The sequence below is a fragment of the Buceros rhinoceros genome, unplaced genomic scaffold (genome assembly GCF_000710305.1).
Source record: "Buceros rhinoceros silvestris isolate BGI_N320 unplaced genomic scaffold, ASM71030v1 scaffold28100, whole genome shotgun sequence".
NCBI classification, from domain to species: domain Eukaryota; kingdom Metazoa; phylum Chordata; class Aves; order Bucerotiformes; family Bucerotidae; genus Buceros; species Buceros rhinoceros.
This window is the reverse complement of record NW_010389454.1, coordinates 16,529-35,171: the sequence shown is the minus strand read 5'-3', so window position 1 is coordinate 35,171 and position 18,643 is coordinate 16,529. Positions and strand designations below refer to the sequence as shown.

The window sequence follows — 18,643 nt, the reverse complement described above, 5'->3', positions numbered from 1 at the left end:
AAAATTCTTCTTCCCCTACATTGCCGTTTCAGTGATATGAGGAGCTTTCCCAGCCTGTGCCCTGGGCTCTTTCTCACTTAATTCGCAAGTTTGTGACGGTCCCAGGGGTACAAAAAGTTGCAAAGTAGTGAAAGTGGGGAGAAATTCAGCTGGTTCATCTGCTCATGTAAGAGCTGGAGAGGAGAGAGAGGGAAAGGAGCAACAAGCAAGAGATTTCTTGGATTAATTAAAGGACATTTGGGAAACTTAGAGGTGTGTTCAGGGTTTTCATGTGTTTTGTTCTAAGCAGTGGGGAGGACCCAGCTTAGGAGAAGATCCTCTTCTGGAAGATTATGCATCACTGATAGCTTGCTGGTTTGGGTGCATTTCTGCCTTTGGACTGTGTCCTCCCCGCCGTGAAACATCTTCTTCCTCTGTTTCCTCTACAGCTGTGCAAAGCCACTACCATGAGAGGCAGCCTGCCCACGTTCACTCTCTTGGGCAAGCTGGCAGATGCCATCCCAGGCTTTGCTGATGTACTGGTGCTAGAGCACGGTGAGTAATGTGTCATGCCCCACTGAAGGGAAGTATTCACATCCCTAATACACATGTGAATGCCTGTGTGAATATGCATCCCCCACCTCCATGTGAGTTCATGAAGGTCATACCAGAAGCCTGTCCATATACTGGAGTGGTATTCAGGTCTCCTGGGTTGCAAGTCAGTACCTTCACAACAGGTTTGTCATTGTGCTCTTAGCCAGCCTGGCAAAAACAGCCTCTGTGAACAGGGGTTTGTAGGTCTACCTCACAGGCAACATACATTTAGGTTTTCCTTCCTTGGTCCAGCCTTGGGGGTCTGGTGAGCAGGCTTAGCTGTTTGTGGAAGTAGCTAGGACGGGAGATCTTCATGTGGTGAACAGCAAGCTCCTCTAGCCATTTATTACTGTGCCTCTGCTCAGAGGGACAGTGGTGGTGAGCACAATGCCTAGTTGTGGCATTCATTAATTTGTGTGCACCAGTCTGTCCAGCGGGCTTTTGAAGTTTTCAGGGGAAATAGGTTGGTGCTATTAACAAGTCAGTTCATTTCTGTGAATTTTTGCTGTTTCTGTTTCTCACACTAGGTGACTTAGTGGATCATCTGCTGATGGGCTTGACGTACCCAAATGAAGGGATAAAGGCTGCTGTCTGCTACTTGTACGGCAAGCTGTACTCCTCTTCTCTTGGCACAGAACGGCTCTCAGCACACTTTGAAGAAAGGCTGTGTGGTCTCTTCTTGAATACCTTGGGACGTGCGCAGATGAGGGAGCTGCAGGTTAATTGTTTGGGTAAGGCATTGCTGAGAGAAACTGCAAGGTGCAAGGGAAGGCATAGAATGAGGAAGAAATCCTTGGCTGGTTTAGACACTCTAATGTGGGCTGGTTCCCTGGAGGAGCTTTTTGCTGCTTGTCTGAAGCAGTCACTCCTTTCTGTTACTCCATAGCAATCAAGTGGCCCAGACTTGCTGCTGAGCTCCCCCAGCCCCCCATTGTCCCTCAAGCCCCCCATTGACCTAACATTGACTGATCTCCAGAGTCTCTTCAGAGCTTACACTGTGGCCTGTCTTATCTCAGTTTGATGTTTCATCCTTGGGACAGACTGTCTCTCAAAGTGTCCAAACGCAAACACAATGCACGGTCAGGTGGATTTTATAGAGCAGTGGTATGGAGTCTAACAAATATGGTCTTCAGATGTGGGGCATCATGTTATTTAGGTTAGACAGCTAGTGTGGAAGTGGCGCTTCCTTGCATTTATGCTTCCAACTGCACAGATCAGCTGTTGATGGGGAGCACAATTTCAGCCCTTCTGATATTGCTTGTTTGTAAAGCATCCAGGGAATTCCTTTTTCTTGTAGGAGGTGAGCAGGAACTTGATTGCTCCTCGGATCATTTACTTGGCTACTAGAAATGGATAATGTTTCCTTTGAAAGTAGAATTCCATAGCTCTCGTGAGACTGCTTTGTACTGACATGTGCTGATGATTTGTATCAATACCTACAGCAGTGCTCTATGCTTTTATACTGAGGGATTTTTTGTGTGTGTGGATATCCTTTAGCTGAACACAGCTGTTTCAGTAAGAGCCTGTGAAAGTACAGGGGGAAGATAAATGCTAGTTCTTGAGAAGTACTCCAGTGAAAATGTCTGGTTATTGTTGGGTCATTGACTGTAGCTTGGAGAAAAATGCAGATCAAGAGCTCTACCCAGGAACAGTTTAAGTGGTGAGTACTGGCACACAGAAGATGATGTGCATGGAGAGCTCCTGAGATCGCAGCAGTGCACATACACGCACCTCTCTGAGAAGGAACAGACTCAGCAAAAAGCATCAGCAACAAGGAGTTGCGAGACATGGGGCTCACAGCAGTATCTGTGGACACAATGAGAAGAAGATCCCTAAACTGGAGGTGAGGGCCTTTGTTAGCAGTGCAGGAAGGGGGAGGAAGTTGTCAGGAAGTCTTAGGCTGTAAATACTCCCATGTTAATATAATCGTTGCTATGCCCAGTATGGTGCTCGCTCTTGCTCCCTCTTTTGCAGGTTTGCTAAAGGAGTTGCTGAAATCTGACCATTTTGTATCCATTCTTATGAATAATTCAAACACAGAGGAGGAGTCTGAGAACCCTGACTTTTTAGAAGGGGAAAATCCACTGCCACTTGTTCTCAAAAAGGTGATTGCTGAAGTCATAGTTAATTGTCGGTAGACAGAAAGAGTTTGATGGACTGTGTTAAATCTTTATCTGACATACTTGAACATGCTGGTGCCAACACCAGCAATAGAGGCTGCGGTGACAGATGGGGACACCTCCCTAGATCACCTCATTATTCATTCCTGCATCCTGGAGTGGGGAGGGAGGGAATTTTACTCTTGGCCTCAGCTGGTTTTACTCACTCACACTTGAGGTCTGATAGTGCACTTATAGAGCCAGCATGACTAAACATGGGGTCAGAACTATTCGTACTCATAATTAACTCAATAATGAGTGGCTCAGAGAGATCTTAATTTATGTTTTAAGTTTTAAAATGTAGAGGAAACTGTTTCCTAATCATATCTGCATAGCTGACTTCCTCTCTCATTTCCACTTTTATTTCCCAACAGCTTTTGTTGACCAGAGATGAGATGTTACAGGCAGCAAGTTCTCACTGCGTGGCTGCAGTGCTGGTTCACTCTCCCAGCAGATATGCTCCTGCTTTTATCCATGCAGATGTCCCAGGTGAAGAAATTCAGTAGCATCTTATTGTTCATCTCTCCATATCAAAGCACTCTCTGCCTGTTTGTTTGAGGAATCAGTCTGGCTCCAGGGAATCCACTGATGGCATAATGTGTCCAGTGATCATTTTGTGCCTGTAAAAATGGCTAATGTGGTTTTAGGAATATACTGGAAGTATAGAAGCAGCTGTGAGCAGACAGAATGGAGCTTCCACAGCAAGAATTTGGACAAGTTCTTGAGGTCGAGGTCCTTCTTGCAGAACCTTAAATACAAGCAGACTGGGGTTCCATCTTATCCCACTAAATATTGTACATTTGCACAGAATTTGGTCTAGGATTTAGCTTTAGAACGTGGTTGTGGGAGAGGGTGCATCATTTCTCTGTAATCTCAAAAGAGAGAAATGCTTTTATTTTACAAATTCTTTGGGAGATGTAGAAGTTCTGAGATAAAAAAAGGTCACTGCATCTGTGGTGAAGCTTGATTTGTGCCTGTTCATTTGTGCCAAAGGCTAGAGCTGCAATTCGGCTCCTGCCTGCTGAGTTTGTGCTGGGAAGATCCCTGCCTGTGGGACTCTGCTCTCCAGTCACCTTTTTCTGAAGACTAGCATACCTCTAAGCATCCACTCCATTCTTGTCGTTTCATAATACAACTGTTCTCGCTGTGGCTGCTGCCATGCTTTCTCGTTTCCTTCTCCTTCCTCTGCCCTGTTCTAGGAGCAGCTGTGCCATGCTGTGAGCAGACTGCCTCTTGCCAGGGTGACCTTATTTGTGTGTGATTTCAGAATTCCTGTTTGAGTGCCTCTCAAGTAACAGTGAAATTCTCATCTGGTCAGTGTATTGCTGCCTGCTTCTCCTAACTGAAGAGCGCCTTTTCTTCTCCAAGTGTAACACAGTCTATGGTGAGTCATCAGCCTTTCTGACAGACGGACTGCAGTAATACTGTGGGCATTTGTTGTGCCTCTAGCTGAATTTCAACGCTTTGCACACAATTGCAATTTCCAGTCAGGATGAATAAAGGACTGAAAATGAGTACTCATCAGACATGTTGGTGATGTCCAGCGTAGCTCTAATTTGCAGTGTGGCTGTCCTAATGAATTCCCGATGAGCACAGAGTTGTTATAATAACAAATAGTGACTGACGCTACCTGGGTTACTGTTAGGTGTTTCTGTGGACATGTCAACACTGGATTTAGGAAGAGAGGCTAAATTCCTTCAGTTCTTTTGGACTTACCTCCAGCAGTGGAGGCTGGGGCCTGTTATCGGGGAGATGAGTGAACACTCAGCAGTTTGGGGCAGTTGTTTCTGTCACTAGCTCAGAAGAATAATTGTTCAAATCTTCCTTCCTTTTTAAAAATTAGTTTTGCTTCCATCCTGGAATTTGGGGTGTCAAAAGGCCCCTCTGTGACTTCTCTTGAATATATGCAGGCATTGAATCTCTGGTGAGGAGTCTCCGAGACATCCTGCAGCTGAACAATGTGGAGTTGCACAAACAAGGGCTCCTGCTCTTCACTGAAATACTGAAACGGTAAGGGAGTACCCCCATCAGGCTTGTGCAGGCAGAGTTTGGTGCTCCAGCATGGAAGCTCTGCACTCCCAGAGCCTTTGTGTTTGGAGGATGTTGCTGAACAATTGCATCTCCGTTACTCGTGTGAAGAAGGGCCTGAAGGTTGTTTCCGATCCTCCCAGCTTGTCCTCTTTGAGCATGCCTCTTCCTGTTTCCTTGCCTGTCTGGGAGGCGAAATCTCCTTTGGAAGACTGGGAAGGTCCAGGAGTATGTGGGCAGGGTAGCTCCTGCTAAGTGCACCTCTGTGACAGAACAGCATGCAAATTCCATGGCTGCTAGTCTTGTATCATCATCTGAGCTAAATTCAAACAGCAAAAACAAATTCTAGGCTGAAATATTAATGTTTTCTGTCACTTTTTTCCTCTTGTTTTCTACTAAGGAATAACATACCCTGCCTTGTTTTTCCTTCTGTACTTCCTGTTCTTGCCTCTATGATCTTGTTCCCATCCTGTCATACTAGTGACAGAATCTTGTTTTTGCCACTTAGTTCCCCCAAGAGAGCCCTTGAGCTGGATTTTGGAAATGTCATAGACAATTTTGTAGCAAGTGGCAGGGTAAAAAGGAGAAGGAGAAGCAGCAGTGCTAGAACAGTGTGATGATGCCAGTGTGCAGTCTGTCAAAAAGAGAAACCAGGGTGTGGGAGACACTAATTACTGCGTTTATCCTTGTAAAGCAAAGAGAACGCAGTTTGTTATTACTCGCATTCACCTATTCTGTTTCTCTGAGCTTTGCCTTAGAAATGATGTTATATTTAAAACTATCTCAGGGGAAAGGGGTCTCATCCTGGAACCTCTCCTCTTGGTTTTTCCTTGCAGCTGGATTCTCTTGTGTAAGTGAGCCCCACGCTCTGCTGTTGGCCAGGCAGCACCTACTGCTCCCCTTGGCAGTATGTCAGGAATGGTGGGCAGTTCTCCCTGGAGTGCCTCTTGGCTCTCCCGGCACAACCAGAGTGGCAGGTGCAGAGTGGCGCCCAAAGACGAGAGGCTGCAGGAAGCTGCAAGAGCGTTGTCCTTCACACTCTTTTCCCAAGCCCTGCAGACATCATAGTACACCATATTGCAAGTGGGTTTGTGCCTCTTGAATGAGTCAGCATTACTCCTTCATCCCTTCCTCCCTGTGTGAGTCAGTGAAGACTTCTTTTTTTCCCCTGATGCATTTTACTTTAGAAAATCAGTGATTAAAGAGGGGAAATACAGAGGATTTATAGAATTACAGTGTAAGTAGAAACAATTTGGAAGTTCAGCACATCACTTACGGCTTGGGCCAGAGGCTGCTCCTGGTGCCTGAGTTCCAGAAGGCTTTTTCCTAGCCTTGCCCACCTCACAGCAGAATGTGAGATGTCTATGAGTGGGTTTCATCCCACTGAGTGACTAGAAAGCGCGGTTCTTTTTCCTCTGCTTGCTTTTTGCCCTGTAAGCTGGGCTACTAGTGTAATTTCTAATGAATTTCACTTTCCTCTCCCATTTGTGCATGGGAGCACGTGCTCCTAGCTTGCTTTAGTTAGGCATGTCTGAGAAAACTCAGTAACAGGGAGTACTTTTGGCTCCCAGGTGTGGCTTCTGGTGTGCTGTGCCACTTTTCTTGCTTCACTTTGGAGAGGCCCTCTGGCAGGCCATTAGTGCCTCTTGTCTGCATGTAGCTGCCTGTTTTCCCCGTGCCTTCCCAGCTGTACCAGGAGCCAAATGAGCACAGCCTGCCATTTACACAGCTCTGTCCAATAATGGGATTAATGGCTTGCCATCCCTCCATGCTCTCATGCTGGATGCTCAAAGGTGTTCACCTTTGAGTCAGATGACCAAAATGCTCACTATCAAGAATTGTCAAAGCAGTTGGATTGTGTTTATTTTTCTGATTACTTTTCAAGTTCATGAAAGTCCCTGTCCTTCTGGCAGCATCTGACTTTAGAAGTGCTACAAGACTGTGAGGGAAATTATTCTCATGGCATTGTCTTTGTTCTGGGATGGTGGTGTTTGTTTGTTTACTCAGGAATATGAGTTGTTTACTCAGGAATTGCTTGATGCACCCATAAGTGCCAGAGCAGGTGGCCTCAGCACAAACTTCTAGGCAGACAGTTAGCTGTATTTTGCAAAGCCTGTTTTTCTTGTGCTTTTCATCTCAGTGTTTGCTGCTGCAGTCACACAATTATCCATGCTGTGGAGTTTTCTCATCATAATAGGGCTCCAGACCTGCTGAAGTTCAGTCTTTGTAGCAAGCCCTCCAACTGCTGAAGTTCGAGACTACCTCCTTGAGAGCAGCTGGCTCTGAATACCGAAAAGCATGGCTGGAATCACACGGCTCAGCTGCCCATTTGGTGAAATGAGGAGAGGGCGCTATAGTTACTTCACTGGCAATATTCTACTTGCTTACTCTGTTTCCTCTTCGCAGGCAACCAGTGGAAATAAAATTGTTCACAAACCGAGGTGTCTGTGTAGAAGCCATTGATGTTTTGATGGCAACAGTGAACTGCCCAGTGCTGGAGGTGGTAGTGGAGGCTGTGAGAGCTGTGGGAGCTTTCCTGAGGTAGGCAGGAAAGTATTTGCAGGCTCTTCTTCAGATAGATCTGTCGATACCATGTTGGTCTCTGCAGCTCCCCTGTGGCTGTGTGGGTGAGTGTGCTCTGCACTGGGACTTCTGGATGAGACAGGTGTGGGTACAGCAGAGCTAGCTTCCCATCTGCCTCAAAAGGCTGCCAGGGCAATGAAGCTGTGGCAGGCAGCATGTCGCTGGAGCAAGGACCTAGCATGCCAGGCAGGCTTGTAATGTGGCTGCTATGGCTTCATCTCTTTATGCCCCACCTGGATAAAGGCAAGAATCAGACTCCATATAGTCATATGCTTCCTGACTGTAGTGGGAGCTGACCGTGAATGCAGTGAGAGTGTGTTTGGGCACGCATGTGGATGAAGGCACTGTTCAGATGTTGCGACCTTAGTATGCTGTGCTGGAGAGAAGTGGCAATGGCATATTGCTGTCAGAAGAGCAGTTATTTCTGCTGGTGTTGCCTTCCGAAGTGGAATGTCTCCTGCAGGGAACGTGCATGCTGTCTTTTTCTCTGCTTGTTTAGGAAGGACCATCTGAGCTCCCCTCCAGTCCCGTATGAAGAGCTGCAGAAGCTGCTGGAGGCAGTGCTGAAGCGATGTGCTGACCTTTCCCCAAGACAGAGTAACAAGAATCATGCAGTAAGTCAAAAATTGTTGTGGCTTGTTGGTAGGACCAAGCAGGACAGGGATGAGCCTCCTAGCACACTATGTGGATGTTGTATATAAGTTCCATCCCCTCACCCTAAGGCTGTTGGGATCTCTTATGCCTCAAGATGGTACCAATCTTTGAAGTAGCTGAAGAAGGATTTTGGTGAATGTTGTCTTTCTAAATCAATGAAGATTTGTAGGGCACCACTTAAACCCACTGCTCTCTTTATGTGTGTCACAGTTTGGACCCCGACACATGACTAAAGCCACATGATTGTTTTATCTCCTCGAGGAGGAAACAAAACAACTACTTAAGGGTCAAAGCAGGGGATAATGGAGAGGGCTCTTACGGCCATGGCAAAAAACAGGCCCAACTATGGAGAAACAATCAGTTTAATTCAAAACAACAAAAACCCACAGACAAATCACCAACTAAATTAGGGTAGGACAGAAAGAGAGAACAAGAAGATCCCACCCCCACCCAGCTTCACTACCTCCTCCCCAACACACTCAGCACTCGGGGCGGGAACATAGGGTGGGGTTCACACTCATTTTTAACCTTCTGCATGAGGTTCCAGCTGCTTGCTCCATAGAAAGCACTTCTCACAGGTTTTCCACTGGCCACATGGTGTCCACCCCACCAGGAGACAGTCCGGCATAAATGCTGCCAGTTCACATGGAGGGTCTGCTGCACAGGTCGACTCTCCCAGTGCCAAGCCGACCCAGTTCCAAACCTCAAAGTCACTGCATTTTTCAAGAGTCCAGCGCCCATTCCTCTGCTCTAGGGCCCTCTTGCTGTCTCCCCTCTCCTCCTTCCCCGTGTCTCCCACCAGTCCTCAGTGAGTAGCTTACCACAGACCAAGGGAAATATCACTGCCCCAGTGTGTATGCTGCAAGCTTTTCCTGTTTACCTCAGTGACTGCGTGACCGATTCTCTCTCTTCCTCCGTTCTACCCCCTCCAAAACAGAAGAGCACCCCAGAAAACAAAAGGTTTTTCCCCCCTTAAATAGACTCATTCGTAGGGACACTGATCAGCACAGCCTGGACCAGAGGCAGGAGCAAAATTAGACTTGGGGGGCACGTTTCCTAATGCCTCTTATGGGAACTGTTCCAGCGGCCCCACCACCCGCCACCTAAACTGCGCCAAGCGAAGGCCACAGCTTTCCTCCACCTGCTGCTGAAACCATGCCAAATCCTAAACCACAACAATGTGTCCAGTACTCCAAGGTGATTTGAACTTCCCCTTCTTCAGGACCCCACCCTTGTAGGCTGTTTTCTTTGGAATGAACATCTTGCTGTTCCTTCAGACCAAGAGGGTTATCATATATGCACTGTGATCCCTCAGCAAGGGAGCTGTTAGCCACTCTTTGAACTGCAAATTCTTTCCTGTTCCTGGAATATGTAGTTAGTGTGATGTGCTGCTGGGACCCACTCTCTCTGAGGAAAGTCCCCATTACAGATGGCTAGTGAAAAGACAAGGGCCGAGCCTTCTTGCTCTAGCCTTAGAGCCATGTAGGTTTAGATCGCGTGTCTGTACTGGCAGGAGCGTCTTGCTGGTGTACCAGAGCTCCAAATGCCTGATGAACTATCTTTAGACCCAAGTTCTGTGGTACCAGGTGTCTGTCTTCTCTGCCTGAGAAGGCAGAACTGCTTTCTGCCCCATAGACAGATGTTGTTCAGTCTGCATGCACACAGAGCTTGGTGTCCTGTTCAGAATAAGGAGCTTCACAGGCAGGACATTAGGCAGATAGTAAGGACATTCAGGCTGTCTTTAAGGGGAGAAAAGGAGGGCAAAATGATTTTACCTACACTAAGATATCTCAGCATCAGGTGGAGAAGGAGCAGGAGTTCCAAACTGCTAAATGCCAGTGTGTCACCGTACCCTCCTCTGGTGGTGTTTGAATAAGACTACCGCATCAGGATAAGGCTTAAAGACAGATTTTGAGTTCTAAGTGGTTCCCAGTTTGGGCAACTGATTAACTCTGATGCTGAAGTTGGCTTCTATCTGAACTCAGTAGGATGGTGAGTGGGAACAAGAGCTGGTACATGGATAGTTGTTAACAAATCTGAGCCAAAGTGGAGAACTTTTAAGATTTCAGTGCTGAGCAAGGAGAGGAACCGTTCAAGCATTGTCTAAATAGTAGTTGTAAGAAACAAAATTTTGAAAAATAACAAGTTTTCCCTGAAGGATTTGAAGATCTATTAGCTGAGCTGTTTAAAACTTAGATTAGGCAAAACCATGAAAATATAGACAGAGCAGTGCAGAACTAGTAGCTCTGTAACTCTGTCCTCCCTAGGAAGAGCACAAAAGCTCTCTAACTCTGCCCTCCCTGCTAGAAGCACAATAGCAAAAAACAGTTGTGTGAAAGAAATAAAATCTAGCGTTCTTTCTGCTGCTGGTATCAGAGAAACAAGCTATTTTTTATCCCCAGCAGTGAACATAAGATTTTGAAAACTTCTCTGCTTTAACAGGGTGATCTATTCTCAGTGTCTCAGAGTCACCCAGCAAACAGAAATCTTAGCGGAGTTCCTCAGAGACAGGGCCAGTTCTTGCTCAACACCCTGGAAAGTTTCAGAAATGCTTGCAGGTGAGTACAAGTCAGGGGTGTGTGTGAATGGGTGGGGGGTGTGTCTGTGTCTGTGTCTGTCCATCCTTCTGTCCTTGTAACTGAGTTCTGCCACTGAAATACCACAGGTGAGGTCAGCTGCATGGCACTTGTCGGTGAAACAACAGGAAGAGGGATATGTAGTGATGGTGAAAATTGTATGTGTCTCCCAAGAAATTTGCCTGGGACCTATCAGTTTATTTCCTGTCTTTGGCCTTTGAGGAATTGCTTGAAAACTAACCAAAACTACTGATGATGTAAGAACTGTTGGAAGATATGTGTGAAATGATATTCCCATGCCCTGGGGTATGTGGTCTCACTGTCAGAGGCAGTTAACCATTTAACAAACGTATATCTGCTCCAGATCCTGGCCTTGGACTTGCTCATGGCTGTGACCTGTTAACTGCAAGTGGGTTTATAGGCACGGACCTGTTCTGTTTTCCTGAATGAGAGCACTCTCTCACCCTTAGCTGCACAGCAGATGGTGGTAGATGAGTTTGTGTATGAATCTGGATCTGTTGTTAGGGACGTCTGGCCAACTTAGTTATTTTGCCTCACATCGCTTGCATTTGGCTTGGCTGAGATAATTCAGTCAGAAGCTGGTGTTCCTGACTGCAATGACCTGGTGTCTTGGGGTGATGTTAGAGGGCGCTTGGGTTCTGTCATGTTTTTTAGAACAGTGGAATGGTCTCATGGCTGATTTTCATGAGGTTTGCTGTATTGTGCTTCAGGCACTCTGGCCTGGCAGAGAACCTTTAGTCTTGCCACAGTAGGGCTTCCCACAGCAGGTACTTTCTTTACAGAAGCTAAGTCTTCCTTTCTCAACTTGTACTGTTATGCAGTATTGATGACATTTAATGGTTTCACTCAAGAGGTAACTCTTTGTGATTGCCAAATTCCTGTATTTCCAACCCATCGAGTGTTTGTGAGGTCCTAAATGGTGAAAGTTGTGATGGAAATAGAGCGTTTCCTGACTTGCTTTACAGAGTGAGGAGGATTCCTCTTTCCTCTGGTATCCACTGTGTGTTTGCAGGTTAGCAGTGGAATTCCAGAGTGACCCCATGGCCCAGGAGAATGCTTTCACTGCCCCCAACTCCAGGAGCAAAGACACGCTGAGCAATTTCTCTGAGTTCTTGTTCAGGATTTGTGACAATCTCTGCATCCCCATGGTCATGGTAGGGTTTCTTTTGAACTTGGTGTATTCCTTGGTCTATTCCTGGAAAGGTGCTTTTCAAGAACCAAGAGTGGGTTGCACAGTTGTTCTTTTGGGGAGAGAATATGTACAGTAAACCAAGAACAGCTGTGGCATTAGCCACCTCTCCAGAGCTAAATATGGCATTATACAGTTCATGCAAAATGGGAGTGTACAGTCTCGGAGGGTGGAGAAATTCATAAAGCTTCCATGTAGGTGGCAGTGTCTTTCTTCAGACTGTGCAATCCCCATAGCCTACCTGCCATGCTATCTAATCCATGGCAGTTCTGGATGTTGCAGAAAAAGAAGAGTGCCTGAACTGTTGTCTTCCCTTGTGTCACTTTTTCAAAACTCACCTGTGTCCCGGAAAGCAGTGTTTTCACGCTTCTTTCACAAGTATTGAGAAGGCTGTCCATTCTACACAGCAAGGGCAGTACTAAGCATTTCTGCCTCAGTAAAGCCAGGGGCATGGTTTAAAAAGCAGCTGTGGAGAGTCACATTTGCTGTAGTGCTTCATACAGGGCTGTCACTAAGAGACTTTGAGCAGAACTGTCAAAGCAGGTTCCAAATGTTGAGTAAATTTTACTTGTGCTTTGCCACTGGTTCAGGTGTATGGATTCTTGCAGTTGTTGGGAGATAGGAGATGTTTTGTTTGTGTTTTCTTAACCAGTCTCCTGGTAGGCAGCTGCAGTGGCATTGATGTTTTCCTCCCTGAAGGGAGGGTGCAATGTCTGTCCAGTTTGGCAAAGCTGGAACCAGTGTGGTGTTTCTTGCTTACTGAACTTGGGTAAAAGTTAATGGACTATGAGAAAATCATCAAGTGACCTTCTCCAAGAGTGAGCTGAGTCATTCTATTCTAAACAGTTTATGGCTGGACTGTGCAGAGAGCTTAAATTCCATCGATTGCCACTACTCAGTAAAAGGCTGAAACACAGTGTTACTTAACTTAGTGTTACTTAACTTAGCCGCACTTAGGCCTGTGTCCTGTGTTGCATGCCATGCTGGAGAATCGGCCACCTCACCTGTAAGAGCAGTTACTTTCAGGGCACTATGGGCAGCTATGTCAGTCGCTGTGCTTTAAGGCCTAACTGGTTGCCAGCTGGAATCATGAAGAAGTTTCTTGTTTGATGCAATGTCTTGCAGTTAGCAGCACAGCTCACATAACGCTGGCAGAGAGGAGTGTTAGTTGTTCTCAAAGCACTCTGTAAGCTTGTACTTGCTGCCAGGCATTTTGGTAGAAGAACTGCTACTACACTTGTTTGTATTTAGAAATCTTTCTGGGTGGGCAGGAGGCAGGGATAAAGCTGCTGCTTTCAGTGTTTATTGCATATCGTGCACCCGACCTTTTCTTCTTTCCACAGAACTACCTGGAAAGGGCTGTCAGCCCGTCAATGATGGAGGTTTTCATCTCAACACTTAATACTCTCTTTATGGTGGTTCCAAACATGCGGAATAAGTTCTCCAGAAAGCTGGGTATTGGGGGTAGTGTGGGATCATGGTCTCTGTGCTTTTAACTGATGGAACTTGCTGTTATTGCATGTTATTGAGGAAATGAGCTTAATGACTTTATGTTGAGGATTATATTACACATTCATATGAGTAAGAACAGAGTGTGCAGTCTTGTTCAGCAGGATGAAAAAGTTTTTTGGTCTAGCAATGATGATGGGACAGATTTTATTTTAGATAAGTAAGTTGTACTGGCTTTACCCTTTCCTCTGGAATATTCAGAATAGGCTATTCCTGTAGACAGGGATTAGGCTGGAATTGTTGGTGGGATTTTACTATGTAGAAATCCCATTTACGCTGTGTATCTCTTACTCTTCACGCGTCAGAGAGGTGATGTAGAGAATTCCTCTGTTCTAAACATGTGAAGCTGGCAAATCTTCCCTTCTCCTAAGAAAACAAATGAATCTCAGATACTGCCCTCCAAACGAAACTCAGAGTAGTTTGCTATGGGAAAGAAAGACAAACAAATGTATTCTTACTGAGGTGGCCTGCCCAGGTCACCAGGCTTGCATGGACATGTGTGGGGATGGTTATGGGACCTGCCTACTCTTTTCCCTTATTTGTTCACCTTCTGTGCTCCTTTGACATTTTTGCCTTGCTTTCTGTCTAGCATCCTCCTCCTTCATCCGACTGACACTGGAGCTGAAGGCCAGATTTTGCTCTGTACAAAGGTATTGTGATGCCTGTGCTGTGATCGAGTCAATATTTTCCAGGTGGGAAAGCAGATCATACCTTATCTAATGCACCTGATTAGGCAGGATGGGAGGCTGAAAGACTCAGAGTAGTTGTATCTTATTGCAAAATGTAAATGGCAACTGACAATGGAGAAGCTATACGTGGGAGAAGGGAGAAGCAGTTGGGTAAGGTGCGGGTGGATTTACACATTGTTATGAGAATTCTGTGCTCCGTCATGAGCTGCGCAGATAAAAGGTAAAGCAGCTTGACTTTGGAGTAGTCAAATCTGTGGGTGTTTTGAAAAGAAGTAACAGCAGCATAAGTTCCATCTGAGCTCTGGCTTCCTAGGCACATACTACCACTATCTTTGTTACTCATGGTGTGATAACGTATAAGAAATGGAAGGGAGGCAGAAGCCTTTAATGCAGGCGATGCTAAGGGTCTTCTGTAGCAGAGGCTATGGCTTTTGGGATGAAGAGCATTTGGGAAGGCTCTCTATGGGTCTGTGGAGTTGTTTTACTTCCTCTTTCCTATGACTGCGTCTTACTAAAAGAGTAAACAAAATACACAGCACCTCTAGTCCAGGTTACCAGCGTGGAATTTAGAGTGGGGATATTTGTGCCTGTGAATATTGCGGAGGGGGAGTGATCTAGGCTCCTGAATACAGTAGTGTGGGGCACCAAGGATGGTGTGTGCAGTGCAAAGGTGTTTTGTTATATCCTATTCTGCAAGGAGATCATTGCAGAGAGAGAAATACCTGGAAATAGAGCTGTTCATACCCTTTCAGTTAATGTTTTGGCATTCTTCATTGTTCGTCCCTGGAAACATCATTGCTACAAAAATCACCTTGCTGGTGTTTGACCCTGGTATCAGGTATGAGGAACCACTTTCAGACACCTCCCGTTCTCTGCAGGGGTCCTGCCCGTACAGGGCTCCCTACGTGTACCAGGTATGATGATTGTGAGAGTATTCCACTGTATTCATGTTGTCCTAAGGTGTGTGAACATGTTCACTGTCATCACCATGTGCACCTGCCACATCTGTGAGCTGGCTGTCCATTGGGAACTCCTTATTTTCCTGGAAACTGAGGTTGGCTCTTGGAGTTTTCTTGTGATGGGGCACGTGGTTGTACGTGATCATTCAGTAAACTGAGGTTCTGGTAGCATGTGATATTAGAATTATGATGACGATGTTTCTAGCCCTCTTCACTGTATCTTCTGCTCTTCTTCACAGTAATCCTGCCTTGAATCAGGCCTGTTCCAGCTTCCTCTGCAGCTTATGCCTGAGCCTTTACTCTGCCACAGAGAAGGAGAGAACGTCTTCTCAGGAGGGCAAGTTTGGGGAAAGAGACAAATAGCATCATTTAGTTTGAAGGCCTGAAGCCCTCTGTTTAGGCAATAGGTGCAAAAATAACTACAATTTTTAAAAAAAGTAGGATGGAAGGGAGTGCATACCTAAGCTCTATTTAGAGATTTTATTTTTCCCAGCTTTTTTTTTTTTTAAGCTGGTCCAGCAAGGAGATAGCACTCAGAGAATGCCTTCTGTAGAGTTTGGAACCCTACCTGAAAGAATGTGTTTCATTGGCCTGTGGTTTTGTTTACATGGTGACATTTATTAGTGCAACTGTGCATGGATTAATTGAAATATTATGTGCTGCATAGTCACCCGTATCTGCAGAATAAGGTCATTTTTTTCCTCTGACATATTCTATAAATCTTTCCTGTCTGTACTGTAACTCTCCATAACAGATAAGTCCCAAATAAATGACATGAGAGTTTCCACATCACAAAAGTCACTTTTCCCACTGGCAGTGGTTGGTTATCATGCAGGCAGCATCAGCAAAGAGCTGGGAACTGCAAACAGAAGTGCCTTCTCATCTTCAAAGCCAGCTCCAATAAATCAGGTCTCACAGCTCTATTTACACCAGATCATAGAGGTGCTCTTGCTACATGCAGACTGTGGGGTAGTAGGTTGGCTTTGATATTTCTTACATCAGGAGCTTCCCTAATTTAACGTGCTTGAGTTAGGGCAGGCAGATGCTTCCACCCGCCCTATTCCATTCTGCTCTCTCGTAGACTTCCCTCATCACTGTTTGCCTGCTCATTCTAGTTTTGTTTCTAGAACAAGAGATATCTGAGCTCCTGCAGAAGGGTCTGCCGCAGTTAAACTACACCGTTGCTGAAAGCCTCCTCCTCCTGGCAGAAACCCCCGAGCCTTTCTCTTCGGATCAGTCTCTTTGCAGCCACCAGCACTGCTTCATACTACTCTTATACTTTGCTTACTCCCTTGGGGACAGGTGAGCCGAAGTATACAAGGCAAGTGGTTTTGTGGCCATTACATACTGTGTACTGGTGGGTAAGGCATATCTAATGTTATTGTTTCCACTCCAATCTCCTTGAATACAGGCTTGCCCTAGAAGCGGAATTATTTTTAGCCATAAGAAATTTCCTCCTATCAGCACAAGACCATGGAGACTGTCCCCCTCCGTATGTACTCAGAGCTGCACTTTACCTCCTTGCTGCCTGTCAGGACAAAGGCAAAGCCTTGGACTTGGTAAAAGAAGATTTTGTTCCTACCTCTTGGACCCTTTTTGTTGAAACTAAGGTTTCTTCCCACTCCCATCAGCCCTCTTGCAGAAAGCATTTTGACATAGGTGGTGAGCGGTGAATGAGTGAAGAGCGTGCAGCGCATCTACACTCTAGAAAGTTAACTGTGAGAAGCCATGAGGGAATGTAGATTTGACTGAATAAACTTATGTGTGTGTGGGAAGTGTAAATGCGTTGGATAGGCTGTGAATTCACATACGCAATGTAATAAATTTCATACCTTCAGACTCCTGCACACATCTACAGCCTCTGCAGCAGGAGGCTTTCTAGTGTTCCCATATGGCTCCTTGTTGCTGCACAGCTTTGAGCACTGTATAAAGCCTACAAGTTTCGTAGCCTTTGTGATGCAAATGGGCTTCACAAAGTGATGTTTAACTGATATTTGATTGTCTACTTAAAAGGCAGTGTGACTCTTTCTCACAGTAAACTCATCACTTTGGCTTTTCAGTATTCAGTCTTTAGTGATTATTTTGTTCTCTCTCCCCCTTTCCTTCCCACACTCTTACCAGAGGTCGTTGTGTACCATAAGGAGGATCCTAGATAATTTTCCAGATCTGAGCTTGGTCTACGTCCATTGTCCTCTACTGCTGAAATTCTTCCTGCACTACCCTGAACTTATGGGGAGATTTGGACACCAAATCCTCCAACTCTGGTTTTCCTGGGAAGACTGCAAGCAAACTGAGACTGAAGAAGCTGGTGTTGGCGTGTCTGATCAGCTGAACAGTGCTAACCCATTACTTCCCATTCTGAAGAGCAATTCCAGCATTTTGCTTATTTTACTGGTATGTGACTTTCACAAGGACAGGCTGCTATTCTGGCTTGGATTTAGGGGGCTTTTTGGTTCTTAAAGCTCTTAGTCCTGTTACGAGGCCAAGGATTCTGCTAGGAGGGCCCACGTGTGTATACACAAACTTCCCAGGGAAGCCTGATAGGGAAAATGGGACTGTGTATGTGTGCTAGCTCGCTCTTGATCACCCATCCACTGTGATAGAAAGGGATCTTTTGAGAGTGGGCTAGGAAGGGCTCCGAAGGGTGCTGTTGATGTATGCCTTGAAAAATCCCATTCCTTTCTCTACCAGATATACAGCTGGGTACTCCAGAGTCTTCTGTGGCAGTCTTTCAAGAAGCTGTTTTGCTAATTTTGGTTTTCTACTGATAGACGAGAAGGGTATGAAGAACAAAGAACTCTGAAATAGCAGTGTGCAGAGAACAGATCTTGAGGCCGTGGCTTTCTGTTTGCTTGGGGATTTAGTTTTGTTTGTTTTGAACTGGAGAGTCTTGTCAGAGATTTTTGCAATAATCTCAAGTTTTCAGGACTGCAAATGGAATGTTTTATTGCTCTTAAAAGAGAAAATTAAAATCTTGGGCCAGGGAATATTAATCAGTGTGGGGGAGAAGGGAGCCTTGAAGTAGCAGGACTAGTGCGCTTAGCTGGTGTAACAAGCTCTGCTAACTTATGTAATCATGACGGAATCCCAGTCCTGATGGCTGCTCAGAGGCCTTCTCTCATTTCCACCTCTCCCACCTGCCCTGCCACCCCTCCCTAGCAGTGACCACTTGAACCACAGTTCAGCCAGTCGTATAGTAAATACTTGCTAACATTTCCACACAAGTACAGGAGATTTGCCTGTAAGGGCAAGGCCAATAGCTGTGATGTGTCTTCTCCAGCCTGTTAGAGAAATTAAAACTATGTATCATAGAGACCCATGTCAGCAGACAGTGAACAAGCAAAGTTTGATTCTAAGTGGGCACCCATCAGGCATTATAGACCAGCGTGTATTTGTTCTGATCTAAGAGGCTATGAAATAAATTTTAATATCCCAGGTTACTGAAATGACTGACAGGAGGGCTCTTGTTAGGGCAGTTCTTTCATGGTTAGGGTGATATTGCAAAGTAGGTAGCAACATCCAGGCATTTGATACCGTTGCAGAGCATTAGTAAAAGTGATCAATGAGTATCAATATCGGTACACATTAAGGAGCAGAAGAGTCCCATGAGGCTTGGCTACACTGTTACTTTTGGCAGTTCTGGAATTTATCACTCTATAAACCAAAGCAGATGTATGCATCACAAGTCTATTAATAGGCCAAA

The 18,643-nt window shown here is 45.6% G+C and overlaps 1 protein-coding gene across 1 annotated transcript in view; it reads left to right on the top strand.

The window, feature by feature from the left end:
* The window catches only part of MEI1 (meiosis inhibitor 1), a gene marked incomplete at both ends in the record, with an annotated part of 38,591 nt that overhangs the window by 5,354 nt on the left and 14,594 nt on the right, over positions 1–18,643 (top strand). Inside the window, 14 exons of the mRNA XM_010134406.1 lie at positions 429–534; positions 1,101–1,304; positions 2,548–2,678; positions 3,107–3,221; positions 4,000–4,116; positions 4,643–4,742; positions 7,167–7,301; positions 7,843–7,957; positions 10,440–10,555; positions 11,607–11,748; positions 13,127–13,238; positions 13,882–13,942; positions 15,180–15,277; positions 17,219–17,334. Of these exons, the coding sequence (XP_010132708.1) occupies positions 429–534; positions 1,101–1,304; positions 2,548–2,678; positions 3,107–3,221; positions 4,000–4,116; positions 4,643–4,742; positions 7,167–7,301; positions 7,843–7,957; positions 10,440–10,555; positions 11,607–11,748; positions 13,127–13,238; positions 13,882–13,942; positions 15,180–15,277; positions 17,219–17,334 (1,668 nt within the window). The remainder of the gene's footprint in view (positions 1–428; positions 535–1,100; positions 1,305–2,547; positions 2,679–3,106; positions 3,222–3,999; positions 4,117–4,642; positions 4,743–7,166; positions 7,302–7,842; positions 7,958–10,439; positions 10,556–11,606; positions 11,749–13,126; positions 13,239–13,881; positions 13,943–15,179; positions 15,278–17,218; positions 17,335–18,643) is intronic.